At 25.5% G+C, this 22341-nt stretch overlaps 1 protein-coding gene across 1 annotated transcript; it reads right to left on the reverse strand.

Annotated features, from left to right (window-relative positions):
* Positions 1-5918: 5918 nt before the first annotated feature.
* LOC145838918 (uncharacterized) lies at positions 5919-18601 on the reverse strand. The gene is made up of 8 exons (XM_082946539.1): positions 18586-18601; positions 15627-15858; positions 15423-15528; positions 9003-9137; positions 7957-8102; positions 7351-7514; positions 6596-6866; positions 5919-6432 (listed from the first exon to the last, which is right to left on the reverse strand). Exons 1-8 carry the CDS (start codon positions 18599-18601, stop codon positions 5919-5921), a joined length of 1584 nt encoding a protein of 527 aa, XP_082802665.1.
* Between the last annotated feature and the right edge of the window lie 3740 nt (positions 18602-22341).

Below are 22341 nucleotides of genomic sequence, written 5' to 3' on the forward strand. Positions count from 1 at the left end.
CTGTTTAAAATAAGTAAAATGAGGACATTTTGTTTTATTAAGTTATGAGATTCTCCTTAAAGTTTTTTACTTCTTCCAATTTTATTAGGAAAGAACTTGCCAGTTATATTTGCACATTTTGTATAAGTTTAGAAATTAAAAAGCGTTAACTCACAAAAATAGTTAGTTTTTGACTAATTAAATATGATGTTCGAAAGTTTTAGTTGTTAAAACTTAAATCTACTGTTACTAGACTTTTTTTGGTTTAGATTTTTAATGTTTGCGAGTTAAACGAAAGATAATATTAATTTTCAAAAATTTTTGCTAGGACAAACATTTTATAAATTTTCATTTAAATAGTTTTTTTTTCAATGTTTAATACACAAGACAATTTCAAAAACTGTCTATATAACTCAATGTTAATTCAATAAAAGGAATAAAAGACTAGTTTGAAATTTTATTAAGAAAAGAGCTGCGTTGGATAAAGCTTTTATTTGTATTGCAAGTATAAGCTCGATGTGTAAAAGCTGTTAAATTTTTTACTATGACTTTTCCTTAATATATTATTATTACTCCCCTTTCGCTGATAAGTGATCTGACCTCTTCGCAAAAATTCCTTCAAAACGTGATTAAAAAAGTAAATTATTGGTAAGAAAACTAATATTATCTACTCAACATAAAAAAAAAGTTTCTACAATTTTTTTTTGAATAACTTAAGTTTTTAAGTGAGAAACTACTTATTACTAAGAATTGAATTTACAATTTAAAGGTTTACTCGAAAAAAAAAACATAATCTCAAATTAGTTTTTAAAATTCAGAAACTTTAATCAGTTGAACTAACAAAGACTTACATTTTTTCACTGTTTTTCAAAAAACTTATTTAGTCTAACGCGTATGAACCCTGAGTTAAGTTAAATATAAAATTGTCATATACTTTCTTGGTTATTTTTCAAGTCTTATTTAAAACTAAATTACGCCTTTAGAGTAATATTAAAACAAAGAAGTTGAATTATTTACTTTTTTTTAGTTATTTCTCCATAAAACAAGTTTGTCAAGCCAGAAAATGTAGGCATATCCAGAATTTGCAAGCCCAAAAAGAGTATTTTGATTTAAATTACTTTGCTATCACAGAAATTATGCTTCATAGGCTACAAAAAAGTAGAGTAAGTATAATAAATAAAAAATTTGCGATACTTTGAACTCACGGTACTTTTTATTCGTAAAAAGTCAGATTTATGTCTAACGCTCTACCAACTAGCCAAGCTCTTAACGACACACAACGTTTTGAGTTAACAAAGCTTTTCTTTTATGACATTTAATTGTTCTTAAAAAAACTAAACAAGTGTAATTACACATGTAATGAAATATAGTGTTATGGTTAATGTTATGCTTTAAACCAGGGTTTCCCAAAGTGGGCGATATCGCCCCCCTGGGGTGATTTTACTAAGTCGGGGGCGATAATTAGTAAGGGGGCGATTTTAAAATTTTGAGCTGTCATAAAACTTTTACTTTTTATCTTGCTATTTTACTAATTTTAGATTGCTATTAAATATTTGACCCTGAGGTAAAAACAAAAAAGTTTATTTTGTTTATGTAAAATATAGAGAAAAAATTCAAATACTTATGACTCCTACTTTCAAGTTATTACATATTTTCAATCATATAATTTCTTATTTAACAATTACATTGATCATAGACAATCGGAATCCCTCTCACCATTTTATAACCTGACTTATATGTTATTTTGGATCATAAATGGTTTGTAAAAATCTATGTTTTATATTATTAACTATCACCTCATGATATTTCCAATTGTTTTTTGAAAAGTCTCTAAGTTAGACTAAGAAATAAAACTAAACAAGGTTGCCAATTTACCTAGAAAAACCTGGAATTTAAGCAAAAAAAAACCTAAAAAATCTAGAATTTTTAACATTTTGAACATATTAAGTAGTAAAATTTCGGTTTGACACAAAAAAGCTATCATATAGATAAAAACATGGATCCTTTCGAGGCATTTTATTTTGAAGTAAACGACTTACAGGAAACCTTCTCAGACTTACAAACTGACCTTGAACTTAAATTAATTTTTCCAAAGAACGATTTGAAAACTTTTGGACTCAACAAAAATTAAAGCAAAAGTATCCAATCATTTGTCGGAATTTAGATTGTTCTTTATAGTTTTTCCTTTTAGCTATGTTGTTGAGAAAGCTTTCAGTTCAGTTATCAACATCTTGAGCAAAATATCTAATCTAGATATTTGTAAAAGAGGCTTTATTTTACTGATTAAGAATCAGATTAGTGAAACTTACAAGCAGTCATGAACCTCATCCTTCACATTTTATTGACTTCAGTAGCAGACATTATTTTATGAAAGTTTTTTTATATATTTGATCTTTCACAATACTTCTTATTTAACCTGGTTTGTATTGTATTTAAGTAGTCTTTTTATGATAAAAATTTTATAAAGTTATTTATTCTACAACAAGTTTGCTAATACTAATAAATATACGGTAGACTTCCTCTTGAGTTGGCACTTTTTACCCAAAAAAAAGTGCAAATTTATATTGTCTTAAATTTTACTTAAATATAGTCTATTACTAACTAAGTATTAACAGCTTATATAGATCTTTTTTTTTAATGAATGTTTGTTTTATGTTTTAGTCGATTCCATGTTTTTTCATAACGTTATTGCATATAACATATTTAAATTTATCATTTTGTAAAAAAAAAATAGGTAATAATTATTGAGTTTGCACTTTTTGATTTTGTTCTAAATGCGAACTAAAGCGGAAGTCTATTGTATTTATTAAATGGTTTATGTTTTAAATTTGTTAATAGTTTTATTTTGACCTAGTTAATTTTGTAGTTTATATTTGTCGTTTAACATTACACTAAACGTTTTTATACTATAGTAATTAAAGTATTGGTTTGAAAGAAATTTATTTGACATATTTTTATTTTTACTTGTTTAATCTGTATAAATTAAAAAAAAATCTTGATAACCATTAAACTTTTTACTTCAAATTTTTTTTTTTTGGTTTTAAAAGATTCTTAAACTCAATTTTTTTTTCTAACTTTTTATTATTGTTAAAAAATCTATATTTTAACGAATTTTAAACTATTAATACAACTGTTTTTTGTTTTATTTTAATTTTTAATATATTAGCAATTAGAATGTGTTGTTTATTTTAATAGTTCAACACTAGCTTTTAGTTTTTCACTATTTTCTTTTGGTAAATTATTTTAGGTAACGACTAAAGAAAATATAAATTTAAACAGTATTCATTTAAATAAGCCATCAAAAAGACTGCTACAGTTAAAAAATAAATTTTAACCTAATTAAAACAATTTTTTAATTGATTGCTTTCTGTTCACAGAATTAACTGTAAAACATTTAATATTTTTTTGAATTTAAATCTAAACAAAAAATTTAAATTAAGGTTTAGTTTCCTAAAGGTTTTCATGTGAGATAATAAACCAGTCGGTCAAACTTCCTCAAACTAGATCAGAAATTATGTTTTAATATTTATTTTATTATGTGTAAAATAAACTGTTCATTCTTTAATAGTTTTTTAATCTCTGGTATATTAATTTTAGAATATGCCTATTTATAAAATAATTTCAGTATTTTCTGCGGCTTAAATAAATTACTTAACATTAACTTCTAAATGTCCGAAATTCGTTATATGAGAGATTATTATAATGTCAGGTTTCAGTTAAGATTTCAGATGGGTAACGTACGGTTAAGATCCAGTCAAATTTCGACCAGCTAAGTAAGTTGAAAACTACTTGTGCAAAATAAACAAAATTTAGTTTTTTGATACTTATTATTTTGAAATACACTTTTAATTTTGTTTTCAGTTCACAATAGTATTTCTTAGATCACAATAACACTAAATAATTTTATTACAATTTTGCTCGAGTTTTCAATTTTCTTATAAGTTACTTTTTTAAATTATGCAGCCCGCAATTACATTTTTTAACGAGTTGAAACTAAAAAATATTTTTAACTAAATATAAATTGCTGACTACAAAAATTGTCCACCACTAACCTAAAAGTTTCGTTAGGTTCAAAACAACTCATATTTAAACAGAATTGATTACAGATTACACAAAGTTTTGTAAAAATTAAGTATTTTAATACACTTTACTGGGCTTATAAGAAAACAACTATAACTTATTTTCTCAAGCCCTGTAAACTACTTTGAATACAGCCCAAAAGTGAGTGCATAAGAAGTACATTTTGAACACAACTTTATTAGTTCAAAAGTTTGTATCCAAGAGAAAAATTACTTTGTAAAATCGTGGGGGCGATTAATTTTCAAATTTTTGAAAAGGGGGCGATTTAGTAAATGAGTTTGGGAAACCCTTTTTTTAAGTGAAAGACCAATCAAAATCGAAATTACAACTAATATACTTCATGTGCCATTGTAAGTTGAGCAAGTATAACGAAAAGATTTGTAACTTTTTAAATATGATATTAAAATATATTTTAGTACTCGTTATAACTTTAACTATTAAAATCGATTTCATATTTATGAATTGTATGCATGTGTTCATAGCAGAGTTGCCACTTCTTGAGACAAAAAAGCTAGCCTGAGTCGCCCTAAGTTTATAAGACAAAAAAATAACTTAATTAAAAACTTCAAAGAATACTGTTAGCCAAAATTAAGTAATAAAAATACCAGTATAATAACAAAAGGACTTAATCATATATAAGTCAAAGTATCTACCCTGAGGTATATAACAATGCACAAACTAGCCTGAGTGTATGGCTATTCTGAAATAGTCTTCTTAAATCTTGACAGTATTAAGATAAAAGTAATACTTGATAAAACTATCTAAGATTTTTTTTTGTGAAAATCTATCTAAATGATCAATAAATCATAAAGTGATATTTCATTAAAAATATTTAATAACTCATTTTTATTTAAAACTTACACTTAATTTTTTTGTAGCTACAGTTTTGACACTTAAACATTCAAAATTAGTTTGTCTGAGATAAACAAAAACATTTTTTTTATTAGAAAGTTTTAAAACAAACCGAAGTAGACACAATATTTTTTATGTATACTAAAGTTTTTTTTTTTCAAAAAGACAGCTTTCAACAGTAGAACTTCATTTACTTTTCAAAAAATATTTTTAATAAATTATTTTATAACTATTAGTAAAGTTGTTCTCAAAATATTTTTAAAAATCAATATCTGTTTTAACTATCTGTATTCAAAAAACAATCATCAAAATATTTTTTCGAAACTTATTATTAGCGTAGGTTTTATACAGTTTTAACAAAACTGACATAAAACAATTTTGAAGCATTTTTAGCTAACTTAAAATAAAGTTATAACTAATGATTTTTGTATAATTGGTATTTAGTTTACTCTTAATTAGTTACGAATTCTTAAAAAGTTTTGCACTGAACAACGCATATTATACTAAAATATATGCATGTAGGCCAAGGTTTTTCAAAGTAAGCACATTTTCCTCTTTAGGAGCGATTTTGGCTATCCGAGTGAGTAAATTATTATGGCGGCGAAAAAGTAAATGGGTAATTAATTAGTAAAGAATAGTTTCTGATAAAAGGGGGCTACTTTAAAAAAACTTCTGTTTATGTAATTGAACTCGAAAAACACTGGTCTGGAATTTTATAGTAAACCTAGGTTTTAAAATAATAGTTTAGTGCAAGAATAGTGGGATAGGTTGCTATGTGAATTGTTCTTTATTGATTATTTTCAAAAAACTAAGACCGTAATAGACATCATAAAATCAAGTTTATAAATAATTTATTGCAGCTGCGAATTTATAGGATTTCTGGTTTAGCATTTAAAAATAAGGTAATTGAATAAAAAGAAAAACTGATAATTTATATTGTGTAAAAAATCATTCAATCAACTTCTTGTTAAAAAAAATGGTACAAATCAAACGTGTTAATATAATCATTAATTACTATTACTTGAATGCAAATTTTGAAGAAACTGTGATGGAAAGTCGTTGACGACACAACAACTGTGTGCGCTTCTTTCTATCACCATGTTCGGTTGCATTTCCCACTTACCACAGTGGCTGCTCAAGCTCAAACCTGAAAGGTCTTTAGAAAAACCTTGAGTTGCCACAGTCATGGCTTGGTTTAACTGGCAGTCGCAAAGCGGGTATCCGTCAAAGTTTTCGTCTTTTATTTTCTTCGAAAAACAATCCTGTAGAGATTGTGAAAAATCTCCGTCCCCTTGATCTGTGCTGCTGCTTTTTTGTTTAGTGGAAAGCTTGTTTGAAATTTTGTCGCTAGAAGACGACGAAGCTTTGTTTTTTGAATAGCAAATGTTGCACTCTTTACTGAAGCTGTCTGCTTGGTTGAAAGTGTTAATGAAGCATTCGGTGTTTGAACATGTGGAAGGGTCGTTAAAACCACCCATAACGTAAAGTTTTTTTCCTATCACACATGACGCAAAGTTTGACCTGTGTTTTGATAAAAATCTCATAAATAAAACGTAATCGGAATATCTGATGTATAAACTATACAAAAACAGAAAAACTTTCATTATATTCTCATTAAAAAAAAAAAAAAACTATGTGACTGTTTCGATTTTTAACTGTTATTTGTTTAATCAATATAAAAAACCTTTTTGTGTGCATTCTTGGCATCTTGTGCCAACTCTGTTCCTCGAAATCGTAGTATTCAACAGTTCGAAGTCTCGTGTGTCCATCGAAGCCTCCGAGCACAACTAGTCCGTCCAAATACGAGACAACCGAAACTCCGGAACGCGGTATCCTCATCGGAGTAATGACCGACCACTGGAGCGTGTCGAAACTGTAAAATTCTACCGATGAAACGCATTCTTTTCCGGTGAAGCCTCCCGCTACGTAAATGCTGTTTCTCATGTAACAAGCTCCTGAAGTAATTAAATTTCGTTGAAATTTGTGCTTATTAGTAAAATTGTCCATTTAGGATGGTTGAAAGTGTGTTTTATTTTACGAAAGTTTTAAAATAATTAAAATACTAGTAGTTAACTAGTTGGGAACCTAGAGAACAACATCTCATTGAAGGCCACTAAAATTATTATGAAATCTAATAAAACTTAAAAAGTTAGAACGTTATTGTTTTTGATTAAACATTTATTTTAAGCATTTGTATATTCATTAACTTTGTACTTCAAATCAACTTTTTGCGGGGTTATAATTTAACTTTAAAAAAATTATGCGTAAAAATTCTTAAAAATAAATTTAATTGTAAGTATCTAGAACAAACATACAAAAATTGATAAACCATCGAAAAACTAAAAACGAAGTGTTTACATAATTACATTTACTTACAGTATAAAACATTTACTTATCAATAAATTAATAATTTACAAAAAAAAACAAATACGAGATTACCTGCGTCGCTTCTTTGTTCTTTCATGTCGGGTAGTGAGGACCAGGTGTTAAGGTCAGGAGAAAACACTTCAACTGATTTCAGTCTGTTGTCTGAAGGCATTTCGTCTGAGCCCCCTATAGCAAATATTTTTCCTTCACTTTTAGTAACTGCCACATAACAGCGTCTGAAATTTGCAGTTTAGATAAAGCTATGGTAAAATGTACGTAAATTTTTATCTGTTTTAACTATTTTTTTTATTCTATAAAATTTTGGCGGTAGTTCAAATAATACAAAGCTTCATATAATTATGGAAGTTAACCGCCGTATAGTACTTCGGTATCGCTATAAATTGTTATTTTTAAATTAAAAGAAACCTTATGGTAAAAATACTAACTAAATATCAAATATAATAACAAAATAATCCTTTTATTAAAATATTTAGCAGTACATTTTGCTTTTGAATATAATCAATAAACTTTGAACTTAATAGATTCTAAAAAGCATGACACTAGCAAACATTTAAAACTGTACGTACATACTTAAAGTATTACTTTGACTAAACAACTTTTAAAAGTACATATATAACGTAAGTTCTAACTAGTTCAAAATCAACTAAAATATTCTACCTTTTTGCCATACCACACATAGAAGTCCAAGTTCCGGACTTTAGGTTATAACGGTCACATGAGTTGTAGATTGTAAAGCCGTCGAAGCCACCGATTACATAAATACAACCACCTACTTCAGCTACAGCATGATAAGCTCTACGTCTCTATAAAAATTAGCACTTATATTAAAACGAGGTTTGCAACAATACACAATGCCTATCCTGCTTAAAAGTAATACTAGAACTTAGTTTACACTTCTACATTATTAAAGCGTAGTACTTTTTGTGCTTATTAAACTACCTTCTCATAATATTTCAGCAATAAACTTATAGCTACACAACTCAAACTAAAAAACTACAAGCTTTTGACAGATTTTGAATAATGTTTTTTATTTTATAATGTTAGTGATTTACATTTGGAATGCTTGTAGTTTTTAAACGATAACGAAACTTTCTTATTTCAATTTTAATTCAATACGTATTCAAAACTTAAGTATTAGCTAAAACGCTAAACTTTTGTTGGGACTTCTTTTATAGTAAAACAATCAAAATTTGGTTTAAATTTACCGAAGTATTTGTATGCACCACAATGATAAAATGTCTTAGTGTGAAATGTCAAAGAACTATATTTTATTTTTATTATAATTTAAAATCAAAGTCTTCGGTTCTAACTAACTGGTGATAGTCAGTAGTAAAGAAACGATACCTATTTTTCGTATACAAATTGCGATTAGATTGTCCACGCAAAAAAATATTTGTAAAACTACTTTAACATTTTGACAGTAAAGGTTTTTTTTTTAAATAAGCATCGGACTTTTGAGGGTAAAAAATTCAAAAATTTTATAATGCTGATAGTATAACCTCTTATAACCGAAGTAGAATGTTTAAAATGTTCTTATATAACGTATTTTATTTATAAAGTATACACATACTAATTTAACTAATTTTTACTTAGTTTTGAATATTTAGTATAATAAAATACAGTTTAATTAAAACCATAAAATATGTAAAATTTATTAAAGCATATTCTAGTTTTGTATATATGAGTATTATAAAGAGTATTACTTCAAGTAGCTTTGGGTACGTTGGTGTGGCATGCAGCCAGACTTTTTTACTTGGGTCGTGAATTTCAACTGAGTTTGTGGGTGACTTGCCGCACCAACCACCCACCACGAATATTAGGTTGTGTGTATCACGCGCCTTGCAGAAGTTACTTCGAAGCGTATTTGTACAAATTGGATACAAACTGGTATCTATTCCTAACTTTTCGTCAATTTCTTTGCCATTATCCAAAGTGCCTAGGTTGTTATACGCTTCAACTATGATATCAAAAAAAAACCTGCAATTTTTTCTGGTTTTAAGGTAAGAAAAATAAAGTACTAATAAGAATACAATTACTGAAAACTATTAAGTTGCACTAATAATGCTATTTGGTGTAAACCAACTTTATAAAAACTTACTGCCGACTAGGAATAATCGTTCAGAGTTTACAAACAACATGAAGATTCTAATGTGAAACAGTTAAAAAATAAAAGTATGAGTTTAGTAAAACAGACCTATCACTAATTAAAGAATCAAAAATTTAACATTTTTCCAGTTTAGTTAAATTGTCTGATAAGTGTTGATTAAAAGTTATAGAAATAAACGATAATAAATTTATAGGTATACTCATGTTTTTTTATTTAGTCATAAAATTTTCAAGAAAAGAAAATAAGTTATAAACAATTATACAAAATTTTATATTCAGGCTAAATCAATTCACGCACTTATCAAATTTTGATACTAATTAATACCTTTAATCTAAAGCTAGCAAAGTATATTTTACTCATTTAATAACTGCAATAAATTTCTAAAGTAGCTTTAACTTTATTACTAGTTTAACCTTCGTACATTTTTAGAACATAATAAATTTGTTTAATTCACTTGATTTGAGGATTGTTTACTACATCTCTATGCTTTACAACAACTTTGGTAAGGTAAGAAATAGGGACAATCAACCATCTTATACCGTGAAGTAGCATAAGCAGGCCATTTATTTGTTTGTGCTTGTTGTACCAACTGAAATTGAAAACTTTTTTTTTATATGACTCAGAGCAGTATGTATAAAAGTAATGAAAAATACCCGATGGAACAATACTATCATTCTAATTAAGAAAAACTAACTATAAATAAGGTAAAATTAAAACGCTAAAAGCAATGGTTACAAAATAATTAAAAAGATTTATTAAATCAATAGTAAACAAATATACTTGGTTATTTTAGGAATTGCGCTCATATCTAAAGTTACTGATAATTTAAAACTAAAAACCTAGTTTTAAAAAATTTGATTTTTAGTACAAAAATTTTTAATGTATAAAAAAATGTTTATATAATAATCCTTACTAAAAATACAAACAAATTTTTAAGGTTGATAAAAAACTTAAAAATATTTTTTAAATTTAAAAATACTTTACTAACACAAAACTTTAAACAATTATAAAGTATAGTTAATACCAACAGAACTTATATTAATGATTTTACAGAAAAAATTGTTAAGAATTATGCTGGTTTATGTAGTACAACTTACCGCATAACCAATAAAAACAAGACTCCTTCGTTTTCTAGAATAAGGTTATTTTTGGTAATAAGAGGTAAAAGCTCTTTAGAATCTAAGTCTAATAACTTTTTTCCAAGTTGTCGAGAAGAAAGCGCAATTTTCATAAAATTTTTCATCAAATAATCCTCTACTGCTGCTTCCAATTTAATACAGCAATATTCTCTAAAATTTTAGATTTCAATTTAAAATATTAGTTTTTAATAACGTTTGCTAAATAAAAGATCTAAAAGTAACGAGATTTTTAGACTATAAAAACAAAAAATACTAAAATGTATTCAACTTTTTAAAACTAACGACGTTTCTCTGCGGTAAAGATAGTACAGTTTTGATTATTTTTAACATATAGATATATTTTATATAACTATTCTTAAATATAAATTTAAGCGTTTGGTAACAAAAGATCCTAGCGAAACAAGTTCACTGAAATATATAATAGTAACAATTTGTACAAATTATTATAACAAATTAGTACTTCTTTGATTTCATAGCTCTGTTAATCCGTAAACACACAGAAACATGTGTTAATTAGTGTAATAAAGAAAGGATACTGTATAATTTGTTATTATTGTATTTTATATATGTTTGTACTTATAGAAAAAACATATTTATTTTCTATTCGTAAAAGAAATAATATTTTTTTAGATATCCGTAGAATTTCGCTATCTATACCTCACATAATCACCGTTAGTATTAATAAATCGATCACTTTTAAATAATTGTTGATGTCGACTTCATATAAATATGATTAAAAAAAAACTATTTTCAACAACTATTTTTTCTAATCAGGTTATAAGCTTAAAATCTGTTTTTATTTATAAAGCTATAATTTATAAGAAAGCTTTAAAAAACAATGTATTAAAGCATAAGACAGGCTGACTAAACCAAGAATTTTATTTAAAATTGGAAAGAATGCATTAAAAACTGAGCTTTTAATTGTTTATATAAACATTCTTTGAAGTTTTCGTAAACAAGTTATGTAAAAATATTTAAGTTTGCTTTAAGAGAGGAGTAACATTTTTTGAAATATATGTAAAACGAACATTAACGTTACGATATGGCACTGAAATTAAGAATAACTATAAATTTGAGTTGTTTTAAACATTTTGTTTTATTCTCCGCAATATTCTGTTTTAACTCTAAGCACAGTCCCTACCAAACATATGTGTTTATAAAAGTTGCAAGTTTTAAAATACTGGTCTTATTTTAATTGAGGCTTAGTTGTACGTATTTACTCAACTACATTTTAAAAAGCCATATTACCTACTAGCAAGTTAAAAAATCATAAGCACCTTATTTATGGAGTAGCATCTTTGAAAAGTCTGTATTTTAATAATTTGTTTATGACAATAAAGAACAACGTGTTTTGTTAAACTTCAAAGTTTCTATGTAGAAGTTATACATAAAAAGAATAATTATAAAGATTTTAAAACTGATAGTGCACAACAATTGAATAATAAAGCTAAATTATGTCTTTAGAACTACCTATTTTCTATAGCTATTTTAGTATACTGTTAAACATTTTTCTGTTAATAACTTAAACTACTACTCAGTTAGCATTTAAAAAATAAGTGCTAAACCTAATATTTTAACTTTTAAACTAATTCTCAACTAACTTTGAAAAAGACCACATTGATATACAGTTACTTGGGCTTAGCCTTTTTTCTAAATACTCTATACAAAAGTCAGATAAACCTTCTACACATAGGTGATTAGCTGCTAAAAGTAATTCTTTCGCTTGCAAACTCGAACTTAACTCTACCTATAAAAAAATAAGCATTCTCAAAACTAAGCTGTTTTAAAAAATATTGACAGAACATATTAATTCAAAATTGTATAGCATTTGACTGTTGAAAAAAATAAATTAAACACCGTTTTTAAAACTCAAAAACTTATAATAAACGACTAAGAAAAAAATTAAAAAGAAATTTTTCTAAAACTTAAAATTTTAGTGGTCGTCTCATAAATTAGATAGGTTATTTAACCATTCTGAAAATTAAGATATAGTTTAATATGCTTAAAAAACTTGGTAATTTTTCTTTTAATTCAGTCTTAATTTAATAAAATAAAAATTCATAGTTAATTTTGAGTTATTAGCAATCAAGTTTTGAGCACTTCATTGTAGTGATCTACCGGATCCAAGATCCGGCAGGATCCTATTTTTTTAAAAAGATTTGGAACCTGAAATCTCTGACGTACTGAAATCAGAAGTAAAAAATTAAAGTTGTTGTGAGACTGGTAAAAGTGGTCAAATTCCTCTACTATCGCCCAATAAACCTAAAGCTCAACTACCTAAAAATGATGTTCCTAAAAATTTTTGTTGTTCTATACTACGTTTAAATCGAAAACAAGTGCAACACTCACTAAGGGAGCAACAAGATTCAGTTGATTAAGATATTGAGACAGATTTTTTTTGACTGAAAAAAATTTATCTGCTGAAGAAGTTAAAGAAGCTGAAGTCTCATCTTGGTGGAACTCAAACAAGAAAAAATACACACATCTTGCCCGGTTTGCAAGAAGGTACCTTTTGGCACCACCATATTCTGTTTAAGCAGAAAGGTTATTTTCAGAAGCTGGTAACTTGTACAAACATAAGCAAAATCGATTGCTTCCAAAAACTGGCAAAAAAAACTTTTATATCTTCATAATAACTTGAAAAAACAAGAATAGGTTTTTTTGTAGCTTAATGGCGTTGATATGAATAAATGTTATTTTCTAAATTACTTAATTTTATATTTGTAAACATAAACAGTTGCTAAAGAAGTTATTGTCCATCTTATAGTTCGAACTTTTATAATAAAAGTATCATGTAATGCTTAACATATTTAAATAAATAAAGTTCGTTTTTTTAAGCATTGTTACATTTAGTTTATTTTTCTTTTACGTCATACAATGTACAAAGTTCAAGTTAAGTTGTATAAGTAGCTTTAAATTTAACATTTAAACTGAAATTTCATATAAGTATATTTTTCTACAACGTTCTTTTCCTAGTGTTAAAATACAATACTTAGACAATATGTGTTTTTTAATAAAATATTTGTAAGTATTACAATTTTTACTAATTATTGGTATTAAAGTAATTAAATTTTGTATGTTTGTTCTTTATGGAAACAACATAAAACATTTAAAATCCGGAATCAGCCAGATCTTAATTTATAAAAAAGGAACCGGAACCAGCAGGATAATAAATAGCGGATCCGGTAGATCACTACTTCATAGTTCTTATAAATAAAAGGAATTTCACTAAAAATCCTCCTACATTTTTGAAAAATTATTTGGTTAGTAGAAATTTTAAAACTAAAATACTATATTTAACAAAATTTTTATTTTTTTTATCCTTATATTTTGAAACTTCTTTTTATTTAAAACTTTTTCTAACAACTTATTCTAAATATTCCAACCAAAAGAACATTTCCAAGTCAAGTTATTTAACTGAGTCCTACAGGGCAAAACATTGTTTTGCATTTCAATCTACTTTTATATAATCTCTGTTAAGACATTTTTAACTAACTATCATCTGTAACTTTTGTGGTTTTCAGTCTATTTGGATTAGGTGTAATTATGTATTTAAAAGATTGGGAATTCTTGAGTACAGTCTTTTGAATTGTGTTAAAAGTCTGACTTTATCAGCAGACGATTGTACTTATTTATAGCAATGTATTACTATTACCAGGGTTGCCACTCTTTGAGCCAAAAAATCTTCCCTGAGTGACCAAAAATTTCCCTGAGTAACCTTAAATTTCCCTGAGTATTTTTCAAATCTTAAAAAAAATGTTTTCTCTTCTAACACAAATTATTAATACCTCATTCTCATTTTTCTTCTTTAATAATAAAAGGAAGGTTGTATGTGTATGCTTCTGCATTAAATTTATGAAAAAAAATGTTTTCAAAAACTCAATCTTAAAAGGTTTAAACCAATTAAAAATTAAAAACTAAATTTTTGCACAACTTTGTGTAAACTTGTTAGTTAACTTTCTACATAAAAGAATAAAGTTTAATTTGTTTGACATTTTAATTGACAAAATTTAATTATACTATAATAATAATTTCACATGAAGAACTCACTTAAATGCATACATAATAACTTCATTATGACTTGTATGTCTTTCCTAGCAACTGTTCTGAATGCAGTAAATAAAACTTAAAAGCTTAACATTATTGTAAAAAAACCTACAAAAAGAAAGTTTAAAGAAATAGCTAAAGAAATATCTCATATCAAAGTACAACTTAATACCTAACAAGTGATACAAAATAATCTAAAATTTAATTTTTTTTATGTCTTTTAGATGTTCAAACACAATCTATTTTAAATAACTGAAAACATAATTTTGATTTTAAAACAATTTCACATTACCTAATAAAAAAATCTTAATACTGTTTTTTTAAGTATGCAATTTCTAAATCAATAGTTTTAATTTTATTTTCAAGTTTATTTGCGTTGTCCTTAGCAGCTATTCCTCTTGCTAATAATTCTTTCATTGCTTCTAAACTGTTTGATTTTACTTAAGTATATATAAATTTAAAACTTAAAAAAACTACAATGTTAATACTAAGAATATTGAATAACTAGCCGCAAGGCTAAAAAATTCTAAATAACCACTTAAATAATAAAAATTACTACTTTTGAACAAAATATTGAAACTGGATTAACTAAACCTCATTCTAGATCTAGAAAAAAATTTCCCTGAGATTTTCAAAAACTTCCCTGAAATTTAGAGAAAAAATCAAAACTTCCCTGAGTTTCCCTGAGTTAAAAGAAAAATGCCAAAATTCCCTGAGTTTCCCTGAGATTTTCTACAGTTTAAAAATTCCCTGAGTTCCCTGAGTGTGTGGCAACCCAGTATTACTCATGATTTCTAGTATAGTATGTTAGTCTATAATTTTAATTTGACCTCTCGAGAGTATGCAAATGTAATAATTTTTTGAAGAGTTCTACTTTTAATTTCTTGTAACTCAACTTCTTTTGAATTTGTCTGCCATCTTCCACTAAACAATGATCTATCAAATATATTTTTGTTAATTATACTATCAGCAGCTATTTAAAAACAAAATATTTTAGTATTAGTATAAATATGTAAAATTTTAAACATGCTGACCTAAAGTACTCTGAACATGTACATATTATCAATCTATGTGCTGGAAAACACACACCTTCTTGTGATTTTAAGGTAACATCACAGAAACAACCTTTTTCCCTCAATTGATCAAACAGCTTCCATGACTCATGAGTTGCTTGCCACTTTGAAATAGGAGAGCTTTTTGGTATTTTTTCAGTAAATTCAGGTAGCTGATCAAAAATTTCTTTTGCAGAACTTATGCTTGGTATTTCTGTCAAAAAGTATTTAACTAAGTAAGTAACTTATAACTAAACTTTTTGTAACTTTTTTAATTTTAATTTATATATAGATGATCATTTGTTGAATCAAGGCCATAGGGGGAAGGGGGGGGGGGTGGGGTCCAACATTTTTTTTTACAAAAATTAACTTTGGCTTTTATATGAAAGCTTTAAGTTCAAACTACAAGCCAGTTTTTATAGAATTCAAAATTATCATTTATTTTTTGAGATATTTAAATTTTGTAAAAATTTTCTAATATAAACGTATGGACCGCAAACTTTTCAGGGTCAATTTTCCTGGAAATTTAAAAATTCACTAAAAATCTATCTCCTCCTTCATTTTTTAAGCAATCTTCTTCAAATTTTCAGGAAATGTTCCTTTTAATATTTTGAAGAATCTGAATGTTGGAATTTTTGAAATTTTGAAAAATTAAAATTTTATCCACAAAAAACTTTAAAAAAAAGATAGTTTTTTGACAATAATTTTTTTTTTACTCAAAATTTAAAAAATTCCTACAATATATCTCTTTAAAGTTTAATGATACACATTCTGTAAAAATTTGAGAAAGATAACTCAAAAAATGAAGGAGATAGATTTTTAGTGAAATAGTCTTTTTTTGCATTTTTAGTTTTCTCCTTCCATAAGGAACCTATTGAACGCCCTTTCTTTGATCACTTATATCTCAAAAGTTACTTTGAGTTTTTTTAAGCGGTTAAAAGTGTCTGATAGCTCAGATTAAATTCTACAAAATAAGATCAAGTTGTAAAAAACAAAGTGGACCCCCCCCCCCCTATGGCTTTAATTGTATGCTTCAACTTTATGATAACAAATGTTGTAACTGGAGAAATTAACTTTTTGTAAGGCTGTTAATTTAGTTTCAGTAAAACAGAAATGTTTTTTTAATTATATGATGTGTTCTTGTCCAACAGATATTTAATTTTAAATAGATATTAAAAATAGCTTTTTTTTTAATTTAGTCTTAATTTTTACAATAAAAGCTAAGCTACAAGTTGGTTTTTTACCGTTTTTAAAAATTCAAAGTAACTTTTGAGATATAAGTTATCAAAGATGGTAAGTTCAATAGGTTCTTTATTAGGAGCAAAGGCAAAAATAGACTGTTTTAATAAAAATATATCTCCTTCATCAGTTTTTTGAGCTATTGTTTTAATGTTTTCTCAGTTTATTTCTTAAATAAATTCTGAATAACTTGTAAAAATCAGATTTTTAATTTTTCTTAAAGTTATTCTTTATAAAAAGTAACAAAATAAATAGTTTCATGACTATTCAAATTCAGTCAATTAAATTTTTGACTATCAAAATTACAACAACTTGACAATTCAAATTCCGATAACTCAAACTCTACTAATTCAAATTCTGACCTCTCAAATTTTGAGAACTCAAATTCTGAAACAAAAACAACAAGTATTGAAAAACCCTACAATATAAACTTATATTTATTATCCAACTATTTACTAAACATTATTTTACTCCTCACAACTTGGGATTTATTTTTGAGTCAAAATTTATCTTTTGAGCAAATAGAAAAACTAATGCTGTTAAAACTTTTACAGAATCATACAGATAACATTTGCTTTAAATCAAAAAAATTAATCCTGCGTTTTTATTTAAAAATTGTTAGAATTGTTAGATTTTAATTTTTAAATTATGTTACAATAGAATTTTTTAAATATTGCATGCAAAACTTTCTGTAAGTTGGAGGTAGTTTTTTAAAAAACCTAAGATGATTTATATTTTTATTGAATTAGTTTTTTTTTTCTTTTTAGTTTGGGCCTCCCATAAGGAACCTATTGTAGTCTCCAATTTTGACCAATTACAAGTCAATAATTATTTTGAATTTTTAAAATCTATAAAAAGTAACTTGAAGCTTTGTTATAACTCAACAAAATAAGATCAAGTTCTGAAAAAAGTGATATATCACCTATATAACCTTAATACTGGCAGCAATAGATAAAGAAAAGTGTTTTCCATTTTAAATAACAAAGTGTTTTAGTTTGTTCTAGTTTTTTTTTTATTGTTAAAATAAACAAGTAGCTTGATAACCAAAGGTTTTTCTGCAAATCAGGTCTAATAACAACAGCTGTGAGTCTTCATACTTTCCTTCTACAGGGTTGTCAAATGCTTTAGGTAAATTTTCTCAAGGTTTTCAAAATTTCTTCTAGATTTTTAAAATTACAAGTTTTATGGTGTATTTTTAATTAAAAATTTAGTTTGGGAAAAAATGCAATAAATAGCATAAAGACATTGAAAAGATATATTAAGTTTCTTTAAATGTGTTTTTTGATAAAAAAATGTTGATGATCACAAAAAATTTTTATTTATATGATTAATATTTGTGTCAAATGAAAATTACTACTTAACATGTAAAATTGTTGACAATTCCAGGTTTTTCCAGCATTCCAGGGTTTTTGGCGACCCTGCTTCTACTTAACACTTTCAGCTTTGTAAAAACATGTGCTTTAAAAAAATAACTTATATAATCATAAGTTTGAAGAAAAGTTTATTCAAAAACAAATCTTTTTTTATTTTTATAGGTAGTGTTACTAATGGTTGTATGAACATAATTAGTATAACTTACTAAAATTATAAAAGACTATATTTTTTAATTAGTTAAAACAAAAGTATATGTAAGTTATACAAGAGTTATATTCTATATTTTCCAAGCTTAAACAACACGAAATTGTAATTAATAAAATTTTACCTTGTGAATATTCCATTTATAAATGCTGATTATGTTTAATAACAGTGATGTCAAAATAAGTAAACTTGCCTTTTAACTTAGTAAATGTTTGTTTAGTGTGATCAGTTACTATGAAGTAACCAACATAATATTAGTGGTTCTAAATAGTTTTTAAGAAAAAATTTCTTGAAAAATAATTAACAGGACTTAAACTTGTTTTACTTAACAACCGGTTTGTATAAACAACGATCAAACACTTTAAAATATAGCTCGTCATTAGCAATGTCATTAAACAATTCTTTATGTATATAATAATTTTAAAATTAAATTATTAACGAGTCGTTATTTAGAATGATAGTTTTTGTTAAACATTAGAAGTGAATCACAGTAGTCTGCTCTGCATTCTGCAACTTTACGCAGTTTTTAAGTTTACGCAGTACGCAGTTATTAAGAAAGCGCTTCCCTTTGAGTACGCATTTTTTACATGAAATTTTTAATCAATTTTCTACTTAAAAATACTCAATCAGTAAGAAAAAAAAGTTAGAACGTAATTATTATTATTGATCATTTTACTACCCATTAAACTGTAACTTATAGTGAACTAAATATATCATAAACTACATCAACTTGTTGGATATTGGGTGATTTAAAAAAAGAAGCTTTTAAGAAGTAACTATAAATTATATTCTATACTGGTTTTTATTAATTAAAAAAAAATATATTTATAAAATCAAACTGTAGTTCTTTTTGTTATAAAACCTTTAATATTACATAAAAAATATTCAAATAGTATTCAATAAAAAAAATTTGTATTTATTTATTCTAATAAAAACTTACTAAACTTGAATTTTATACATACAAAATATGTTTTGTAGTACTTTAAAAATTAAAAAAAAAATAATTAAATTAGTTTAAAAATTTGACTAGTTTTAATAGCTTAAATCAAAAGATTAGTTATAGTGAAATTTTCTTTTTTTTTATCAAAAAAAAAAGATTACTTCTTAACACTAACTATTTTAAGCATATCTTTATTAGTTATTTTAGTTTAACCAAGACATAATGTCCTGGATAAGACGTTAAAAGGTATCCATTCATGTAGTGTACAACTCGATAACCGAGAGTTTTTTTCGTTCACTACGTCCCTAGACTAAATTTATTTTGAGCGCTTTTTTTGTCCTTTAATAAACTATACATAATGAGCACAAACTTTTCGGTTTTGTTTTTAAAGTGCTAGTGCTAGGCTGCTTAAAAGTAAGACTAGTGTGCTAAAAACTAATGAGCTTTAACTAAAATATACAAAAACACCTACACTAATATAACCTAAATTTCAAATGAAAAACTACTACATGAGTTATTTAATTATGATTTAAAAATAGTTCAAGCACTAATTATAGCTGCAATAAAACCCTGAGGTAAAAAAAAAAATAAGTTAGCAAAGAATACTTATTTAAACTATTTATTTATTTTAACTATTTAAGTAAAATAATTGATTTTTGCACTTTTATATACGTACATTACACAGTTAAAGATACTTGGCTTAACAGTAGTATATAATCAAAAAAATAAATTACAATTTTTTTGTCAAAAGTTATCACATATAATATATGTGTAATAATATATAATCATGATATAATAAGATAAGACCAATATATTAGAATAACATACACAAGTAGACCTGACTAATGCTTTTAATCTAGTGAGTAAAGAATAATTAATTGCTGTTTTTAAGGATTAAATAATTTCGAAACTTCGAAATATTTTCTTTTCATACAAGCACAAGTACAACCATTTAATATTATAGTAGTGTTTGTGAGATTCGTTATAAATCAAAAGTGGAATTAAGCAATGATGTGTAATGGCTCCCACTTTTTTCAAAATCTTCGTTTTAATGGTTTCAAGGCACATTTAAGATTTTAGTTAGGTATTAAACTCCATACAAAAATTGATAGTCGCCTTTTAAACCTTGCATGTCTGAGAGGATAGAAAATCCTAAGGAATATTAAACTACGTGATTTTTTTTATGGTGAAGATAGATTATTCTGTGCAAGATCGTCGATTGTAAGTAAGTTTTTATTAGAATGCTCAGATGCATCTAAACTTACTGCGGAAAAAAGATGTCAGATAAATTTTATTAGTTTAATTATAATTTTTTAATGTACCTTATATTATAAAACCTGATCAAACTGTAAGTATTACTCACTTGTTTTAAAAACCAAATTAGCTACAAAAGACTATAAATAGAGCTAAGAAAATTTTTACAATACACCTCTAAAAACCAAATTCAAAATTAAAACAAAATTGTTACGTTTGTTTTACCGATCTTAATTCTACGTTTACAGAGTTTTTTTTTATAACTTCGAAGAATTAAAACATTTAGTTCATTCAATGACTTGTAAGCTTTTGATGATCTTTTTTTAATTAATAATACTTGTCTGTTACAATTCAATTCTTCAGTGATGGTCAGTAAAATCAAGAAAGTTTTGTTTAGTTAGAGATTAGACCTTACTTTAGTATTGTCAGCCTTTTAATAAACTTTCATTATATTATAACTACATAAGCTGTTGAAGTTTATAATGTTTTCTAATTAATTTATATGACTTTGAATCTAACAAACTAAATACATTTAGTTATGGTTTAACAGGTTTCAATAGTATACGTTTTAAACTTAATCTGTTTTTTTTTTGAGAATAATTCAAGATACAAGTTTTATATGCAAAAATTTTTAGTTAGAATTTTTGCTGTTTTCAAAAAGATGATTAAATTAGTTTTTAAAAGTTTTTCTATTTTACAAAAATTAATTTAATATATTTAAATAAGATTTACGATATCATTTAAAAAAATATTACTAATACTATTAATTATATTTACTCTTAACTTAAATAATTAAATCTTATTATACCAGCATAAATATGTTTGACTTTAAATTATTAATTCTAGAAATGTTCAATTTACTTTTTTTTCAAGCGCCTTAAACAAAAAATATTAACATAATATTTACAAGTAATAATTTTATACTAATTAATTTTCTTATTATAAAAAAAATCCAAAACTTGATGTTTTTTTTACATTAAAAAAAAATTCCACAAAAATTTTTTACAATAAAAATTAATTGCACTAACTAAAATAACTTACTCCTAAAAAACATATAATTTAAACTACAAATATTTAAAGGCTACAATTTAATAGTATAACTCAGGTAAAGTCTAAAGTTGAAAATGGTGTAGTTATATTTTACAAAAATACGACTACAAATCAAGTTACGATAATACCAGTTTAAGCTTGTTAATACAACAGATAAAGTATGACAATCAAAGCTATAACGAGTTATAAAAAGAAAATTTATAATACGAATACTCTTAATGTTTGAAATCAGTTAACAAAACCTAAAAGTTTAAATTTACAATAACAGTATGCTTTAATGCAACAGTTATATATATGTTTAATTATGTTATAACGACTTTTACCATTTTGAAAGTTTTTTTAGTTGTCAATTTTCTTTGATTTGGTTTACTTATTGAATAGAAATAATATTCCTATTTATTCTTTTTTTTCAATATAGTTTTAGAAATTTTAAGAAGAAAAAACCAATAGTTGTCGCTTTTTTATAATATGTTGAGTTGATGCCAAAAATCGTATAAAAATGTTATGCGTAAACAAAGAAAGTTTTACCCCAATTTAGGATTCTAAGAATTTTTTTTCGTCTAACTTAAAATAAATTTAAAATGATTCTGTGGGTTACAAATAGAGCAATTAAGATCTTCACGGTTGGCTGTTAAA

This window comes from Thalia democratica, chromosome 6 (genome assembly GCF_965202585.1).
Source record: "Thalia democratica chromosome 6, ktThaDemo2.hap1.1, whole genome shotgun sequence".
Lineage (NCBI taxonomy): Eukaryota > Metazoa > Chordata > Thaliacea > Salpida > Salpidae > Thalia > Thalia democratica.

Bases quoted from the DNA above. Each gene is read 5' to 3' on its own strand.
- LOC145838918 (XM_082946539.1), bottom strand. The intron at 8,103-9,002 runs GTAATACTCTTT...TAATTTTTATAG, and splicing joins CGTACCCAAAGCTACTTGAA to AGACGTAGAGCTTATCATGC. The intron at 7,515-7,956 runs GTAGAATATTTT...TGCAAATTTCAG, and splicing joins ATGTGTGGTATGGCAAAAAG to ACGCTGTTATGTGGCAGTTA.